At 62.0% G+C, this 7630-nt stretch overlaps 1 protein-coding gene across 1 annotated transcript; it reads left to right on the top strand.

Annotated features, from left to right (window-relative positions):
* Positions 1-1479: 1479 nt before the first annotated feature.
* Positions 1480-2473, top strand: RPS15 (ribosomal protein S15). Its single transcript, XM_040629765.1, has 4 exons — positions 1480-1511; positions 1769-1854; positions 2002-2236; positions 2323-2473. Exons 1-4 carry the CDS (start codon positions 1509-1511, stop codon positions 2434-2436), a joined length of 438 nt encoding a protein of 145 aa, XP_040485699.1. The 5' UTR covers positions 1480-1508; the 3' UTR covers positions 2437-2473.
* Positions 2474-7630: the final 5157 nt, after the last annotated feature.

Below are 7630 nucleotides of genomic sequence, written 5' to 3'. Positions count from 1 at the left end.
CAACCCTGTGCTCCTGCCCCACTGGGGAAAGGGAGGGACATCCCCTTTGTTGGTACAGTTTAACGGGCTCTACCCACGGGGTTGTGGAAATGGCTGGGGAGGCCCGGCTTCCTTCGAGACTTCCTGTTCCCTCCCGGCCAGCAAGCACCAGCTCCCCACAAAGATACTGGTCGAAGCCAAACCCCACCCAGCAATCTGGCCTGAGGCCAGGAAGGGGCTGGAGGCTCGGTGGCTGCTGGTCCCACAGGGAAACGGGGTGGGGCAGAGGCACCTACCTCACTCCTCCCCCAGGGTCTTTGCAGGCTCTGGGCCCGGAGCCTCTTCCATCCCTGGTGTTCAACGGTGTGACCCATATGCTTGGGTTTCCCACGGCCATTTCACCTCATTTTCTGTGTGTGTTTCTTACTTCTGTATGCTTCTGTTGATGCTTTTGCGTTAAATGAGTATTTTCTAGTGTACCATTTTAATTCTTCTAATGATTTTTTTCGTACCATATGTTTGGTTGTTTTTTTTATTGTGACAAAACATACATTAAGATTTGCAATCATAACCGTCTCCAGGTGCACAGCCCCGCGGCATGAAGCACGCTCACCCCGTCCTGCAGCCACCCCCACCCTCCGTCTCCAGAACGTTCCGTCTCCCCACACGGAGACGCTGTCCCCAGGAAGCACGGACTCCGCACCCTCTGCCCCAGCCCTGGCTCCCACCAGCTCCTCTCTGTCTGTGTGGATGGGACGCCTCTGGGGACCTCCTGGGAGTGGGGTCCTGCGGGATGTGTCCTTCTGGGTCTGGCTGCTCTCGCTGAGCCCAGTGCCCTCGGGGTCCGTCCACGTCGTGGCAGGTGTCAGGGTCCCTTCGTCCTAGGGCTGGGTCGTATTCCAGTGCGTGGACGGACACCCGGGTGCTTCCCCCTTTGGCCGCCGTGACTCCTGCTGCGCACACGTGAGTCTGTTCGAGTCCCTCGGGCTGACAGCTCTAACCCCTTGTCCCCGCCGTGCTGTCACTGTCAGACCCGCACACGTGTTACAGAAACCTAGCAGTGCACGGCGGTTACGTGACTTCGTTACTTGCTGAAGGCTGGCAGGTCCCCATCAGGGGCGCCTCCTGGGAGCATTGGGCAGAGCGGGCGTCCCGCGCCCCGGCTTTTCCTCCTCGCTCCCGGCTGACCGTCGCCCCCGTTGGAGTGCCAGCTCCCGCGCGGCGCTGGGCCTGAACCCGCACACCTCTGCAGGAATATGAGGTTCCCATGTCTCCCAAACACGAGGCGGCCGGCGCCGGCCCCAGCCCCAGCCCCAGCCCCAGCCCCCGGGATCGCAGCCCCGAACAACCGCGGCGGCCGCTTCAGTTTGCGCCTCCCGCGCTCGGCCCTCCGGCCAGCAGAGGGCGCGCTCCTCCGCCCAGGAAGCGGAAACGCCTCCGCGCGGACGGCCCAAGGGCGGGGCGCGCTGGCGACCTCGTGATAACTGCGCAGGCGCAGAGGGGGCGGTCCTTTCCGTAGAGCTGACAAGATGGTGAGTGCTTGGGGTTGGCGCGGTTGTTCCTGGCCCATCCGACGCCATCCGCGGCCTAGCGGCGCCGTGAGGGCCGGGGTCGGGCCGCTCGGCTGCGCAGCCTCCTCCAAGCCTCTGGGGCCTCCGACTATGGGGGCGCGGGGTGGGCCTAGCTAGTGTCGGGACGACGCGGGCCGGGCGGGCTCCCTTCCGCCGTCCGGGCGCGGGGGGCCTCGGGCCGGGTGGGCCTCATCTGACCCGCGCCCCGGCCCGCGCAGGCGGAAGTGGAGCAGAAGAAGAAGCGCACGTTCCGCAAGTTCACCTACCGCGGCGTGGACCTGGACCAGCTGCTGGACATGTCCTAGTAAGCGGCGGCCGGGGGGGGGGGGCGGGGACGTCCGGGGTCCTGCGGAGGGCCGGGGGCTGGGGGTGTCCTCGCGGCGGGAGGGCCGGGGCCGGGGGGCCGGCGGGCGTCCTCCGGCTCAGGCGCCGCGCTCTGCCCCGGCCGCAGCGAGCAGCTGATGCAGCTGTACAGCGCGCGGCAGCGGCGCCGGCTGAATCGCGGCCTGCGCCGGAAGCAGCACTCGCTGCTCAAGCGCCTGCGCAAGGCCAAGAAGGAGGCGCCGCCGATGGAGAAGCCCGAGGTGGTGAAGACGCACCTGCGGGACATGATCATTCTGCCGGAGATGGTGGGCAGCATGGTGGGGGTCTACAACGGCAAGACCTTCAACCAGGTGGAAATCAAGGTTCGTGGGGAGCTGGTCTGGGTGGGCGGGGGCGGTCCTGTCCGCACACGGTCACCTGACGCCCCGCCCTGCTCGCCCCCCCGCAGCCAGAGATGATCGGCCACTACCTGGGCGAGTTCTCCATCACCTACAAGCCCGTGAAGCACGGCAGGCCGGGCATCGGGGCCACCCACTCGTCCCGCTTCATCCCGCTCAAGTAGCCCGTCCGCCCAATAAAGGCACAGACTTGTGTATACAGTCCGGAGTCCGAGCGTTCCTTCCTGGTGTCCTGCTGTGGGCAGGGCGTGGCCACACTTGCGTCGGGTTGTTGGCGCCCTGAGACAAACCGGGGGTCCTGTGCTGGCTTGTACCCCGGCCCGTGGACCCTCCAGCCTCAGAGACACGGGTGGAGCTGCCCTGCCCTTGCTGGGCTGCTCCTGCCACGTTCTCCATCACGGGGGCGGTTTCCACAGCTGAAGCGCATGATCGGTAGGAGCCTCTGCACACCTTGAGCCTTTCTTCCCTCCAGCAGACACACCTGCTCTGTGTCCCTTGCAGCGCAGCCTGCGTCTGTCTCGAGTCCCCGGGTCTTTCATGGTGTCCTGGCACCCCCCTTAGGATTTGACGAAGGGTCTCAGCGCTGCTCCGTAGAGCGTTTTTTCTCCGGTTTGTCTCCTGCCCACCAGCAAAGAGCCGAGCCAAGATGGCAGGTGCTGCAGTAGACCCCCTGTGACTGTCCAGGCCGCAGTTTCTGTGACTCGCTGGGGATGCGTGTAGGGGAGAGGCGAGGTGGTATTGAGGTTTTGGCCTGAGTAAGGTGACGTGGGGGTAGCAGGGGGACGTGAAATTAGGTGCCTGCTACGCATAAGGTGTCGGCACCTCTGGAGGTGAGGGATGGACAGGGCACTGAGCTGGGGTCCGGAGGCAGGGAGGGGAGGCAATGAAATGAAAGGAGCCTCCTGCCTCCCCCACCTCTCCCCCCTCCCTACAGTGCTGACTGCTGTCATCTCTGGCTGTTTGTTTTTTCCTAGACTTTACCTCCGGGTTGCAGCATAGTCTGCTCGCGCTGTTATCTCTCGAGTTGGAGTTGGTTAAATTGTTAGAAAGCTGGGGCTGTTGTGTTCGTGGTTTGTAGCAGAAGGCCGGGAAAGCACCGGGACAGGGTGTGACAAGACGGCACAGGTCCTCCAGTTCGGCAGAAGGGAACCACAGTGTGGAGACGAGATGGCCTGGAAGTGTGTGCAGCTGTCTGGCACTTTCCCTGGGACACCACGCGCTTACAAAGCCCTAAGGGAAATAACAGCCCTGTAAGAAGTGGGGCCGAGTGTCTGAACAGGCAAAATCAAAATACTTGGGCTCAACTTGTTTTTTTCTTGCTTTTTTTTTTAAGATAATCATTTGTTTTTATTATATTTTAAAAGATTTTATTTATTTGACACAGAGCACAAGCAGGGAGAGCAGCAGGGAGAGGGAGAAGCAGGTTTCACTTGCAGGGCGCTCTGTGCGGGACTCAATCCCAGGACCCTGGGATCGTGACCTGAGCCAAAGGCAGACGCTGAACCTGAGCCGCCCAGGCGCCCCCTTGCATTTCTAAAGCCCCCCCAAAGGTGCCGTGCAGAAGTGGTTGGTTCCAGGCCTGGTGGGAAGGGAGGCTGATAGGAGGGCCCTGGAGCTTCCAGGGGGACACTGATGAACGGCAAAGGTGGGGGACTGGGGGCCCTTGTGACAGCCCTCTACCCTGGTTTGACTGCAGAGAGACTGACTAGAAACTTCCAGTCTATGCTGTGAAGTTTGGGTGTGTTAGATGGGACATTCACTGAGTCAGGCCAGTGCTTCCGTGGTTTCAAGGCCATCGTCAGTGCCATTGCCTGCACACTGGTCGGTACCGTCTGTACTCACAGCACTTGAAGCAGCCAAGCCTTTGTGTGACCTCAGACTCGGGCCCACGTGGCCCCACCAAGAGGAAGGTGAGGGCTCACTGGTCTCAGTTGTCTATCTTGGGAGTTTTTATTAGTTTCAGGAATAGAAATTAGTGATTGATCCAGTTATATACTAGCACCCAGTGCCCGGGCAATTCCATCACATGCCCTCCTTAGTGCCCATCACCCCATCCCCTCCCCACCAGCAATCCCGTTCCTAGAGTTCACAATTTTGTCAGAGTGAGCACAAGCAGGGGGAGTGACAGGCAGAGGGAGAAGCAGGCTTCCGGCTGAGCAGGGAGCCCGACGCAGGGCTCTATCCCAGGACCCTGGGACCGTGACCTGAGCCGAAGGCAGACGCTTCACCGACTGAGCCACCCAGGCGCCCCTTTTTGGAATTTTTATAATTAAATTGAATAGAAGAAACGTTTTCTACGTAAGGATTGGCAAGGGGGAGAAGGATGCCCAGCGGGAATGTGTGCCTTCACTGGAAAGTGGTTTTTGGCCCTGAGCATGAAAAGCCGTACAAATGGACAGTTTTTAGGCCACCGGGTCCACGTGCAGAACTAAAGGTGCATGCAAGCAGACAGGTGTCTGAGGTCCTCCATCTTGAGAGGGGCATGGGAATGGCAATGGATGCCAGCGGGGGGTTGATGCCTGCTCACCTCGAGGGAGTGGGCAGACCAGCCCTGGGACTAAAGGGCCTGCCCTGCGTAAAATCCACGGATGTCTTTTAAACAGTTTGTTGTGTTGCCTAAAACCAAGCAGGACGCTCCCTGTGACAGCAGCATTGGTGTCACCTGTCCCCCTTTCAGAGCCTTTAACCCTCACTGGAAGCTTCCAGCATGGCCACCATGGGCCGTCTCTGGGCTCAGGATGGGAGTGGTCAGTGGTTACCGTTCTTAATTTTCTGCAGTTTGAATTTATGTCAATGAATTAGGTATGATTGGGGGACAATGCCTATTAATGTTACAAGCAAAAGGAGTTGTGTCCTACTGAGACCCCAGCCATCAAGTGGCACTCTAGGCCAGGAAGCCCTTTCCTGAGGCCGGGCTGTGGGGCAGGCAGGATCCTGCGTAATCAGGGCTCTCTACCCCACCAGTCTGTTGGCCTGAGGGCCAGTTTCTGCCTTCAGACCTCCCAGCCCCATTCTTGACTTTCTGCCCTTCTGGATCTGGTCCTCTAGTGCAGCTCCAGCAGGATGCAGCCCCCACACCTGTACCCAGAGTCTCCTAACCTGCCCCCCCCATCTCTACTATCTCAGTAGGAGGCAGCTCCCACTCCAGGCTTTGCCTGGACTCCCCTGCCCAGTTGGCCAGCAGCCTTTGGAGCCTGTCCTAGATCTGGCCACTTCTTTGCTATTTCTCACCTGTTCATCGATTTGAAATAAGTAGATATTCACTTCCTCACATCTGCAGGCTCCAGAACAGCGCCTGGAGTCCTCAAGTGTCCCACCAGACCCTGTCGGCCTGCATGCCCGCTGCTCTCCTGGCTAGTTTTCACTTCCCAGCCTTTGCATGGGTTGTGCCCTCTGCCCAAGTACCCTACCACTGATTCACGGCACCTGCTTGCGGAGGCCACGGTAGCGTCCTTCTCTTGCTGCTTGTTCTTTGCTTTCCCAGGACTTAGCACAGTTCCTAATAAACCCCTCCGTGTCTCTGGTCTACCTTCCACGTCCTATCCCTCCTGGACCAGCACAGAGCCTTCCGCCCTGTTCTCCCCGCTGCCGCCAAGGGGCGCCGGTGAGCACCTAGTCGGGCAGATCCCTCCTCTGCCCGCAGCCCTCCAGGGCTCCCAGGTCCCTCGGGTTAAAGGCCTGAGACCTCCCACGTCCACGGGACCCAGCACGACCCCTCCCACACACACTTCGTCCCCACCTGCCTCCTCCCTTTGCTCCCGCTGTTCTTGTGCTGGGACGCTCTTCGTTGGGTCTACTAAGTGCTCTTCCCGCAGCCCTCCACGCCCCCACCTCCCTGCTGTTTTCAGCGCTCACCGCTAGCCAGCTTACCGTCATTCCCTCTCCTCCCAGTGTGTCCGTTTCCCACGAGCAGGGTTTTGACTGTTCGTTGCACAGGGCCCAGAACACAGCAGGTGTTTGATAGATGTTGGTTAAATGACTTGAATGGATGTCTGTTTACGTGTGGTGTGGGCCAACAAGCCCCCTCCCAGCTCCCAGCTCAGAGTCCGGCAAACCGGAGGCGCGCGGCAAATGTTTGCTGAATGACTAATGGACTGAGCGCGCAGCCCGAACCCGGCTGCTGCGGACCCACTGTGCCAGCGGGCAGCCGACTGCGGCCGCAGGACGGCGCCCCCCTCCATCCTTCCGAAAGCTCCATTCTCCTTGGGACCCCTTGCGCTTCGGGTGCCCAGCCCCCCCGGCGAGCCCCTCCCCACTCGTCCTCCGCCCCCACCCCTCTCCAGTCTCCCACCTTCCTCTCCCGAGTCCTCAGTCCCGCGAGACTCCCTTCCCCCGCTCCTGCGAAGTCCCGCAGACCCGCTCGTTGGTCGCCCCCCCTCCCCAGAAGTCCCCGCCCCAGCGCCGCGGAACGAGCCCTCCCCGCAGTCCCTCCGCGCAGGCGCAGGGAGTCTCCGCTGTGCCTCCCCCCTACCCAAGCGGCCGAGGGCGGGGCGCGGGCTGGTCCGGGGCGGCCGCGGCTCCATGGGGCTCTTGGGGCTGCTGAACCTGCTACACTCGGCCTTCTTCGGGGACCAGGTAGGGCGTGGGGGGCGCTCCAACACGCGCACGAGGCTTGACGGGTCTGGGGTCTCGCGCAGTTGCCGCGGAGACCGTTGCCAGGGAAACTGCCTCAGGCTGCTCGCCTGGCTGGGAGCCCCTCCCCCGCGTTGCGGCGAATCCCCCCCACCCCGGGTCTGCGCAAGCGCGGCCTTGCCGGGCCCAGCTCCCGGTCTCCAAGGGAGACCCCCCGGACCCCTCCCCATTACGCGGACACAGAGAGCAGCTGGGGCGGGGGGACTGCGAGGGGGACCGTCCTGCCGAGGGTCCGTCCCGTACAAGCGGGTGGCTGCCGGGCCACGCCCTGCACCGTTTCCGGCCTCAGTTTCCCCTCTGGGCTCCCCGTGTTGGGCCGACTCGGACGTTGGCTGACGCTGAGGTTCATAATATACATCGCACCGGGCCCGAGTGCTTTGCCGGCCTCTGTAATCGTTCCGAACCCTGCGGCTCTAACATCCCCAATTTAAGAGGATACTGGGTCTGGGGGCACAGCGGGGAGGCCAAGGTCACGCCTTCAGCAGGGCTGGGGCCTGAGCGCCGGGCGGAGGCGTCCGCGGAGGACCGGGCCTGGAGGCTGATGGGGAGCTGTCCGCGGTGCTGACAGGAGGCTCGCTCGCCCCCTACCCGCACGGCCCCACCACTCCCCCATCTCCAGTGGCAGTCCTTCCTCGCCCATCAGGGCCCTGCTCCGTCACCCAGCCCGCGCCCCATCTCTGGTCGCATGACAACCTGGTGTCTTCCTGCTTCCTTCTGCCCCCCCCC

The sequence above is a fragment of the Ursus maritimus genome, unplaced genomic scaffold (genome assembly GCF_017311325.1).
Source record: "Ursus maritimus isolate PB19 unplaced genomic scaffold, ASM1731132v1 scaffold_14, whole genome shotgun sequence".
Lineage (NCBI taxonomy): Eukaryota > Metazoa > Chordata > Mammalia > Carnivora > Ursidae > Ursus > Ursus maritimus.
The sequence above is the reverse complement of the archived record's forward strand: the minus strand, read 5'-3'. Positions and strand labels throughout refer to the sequence as shown.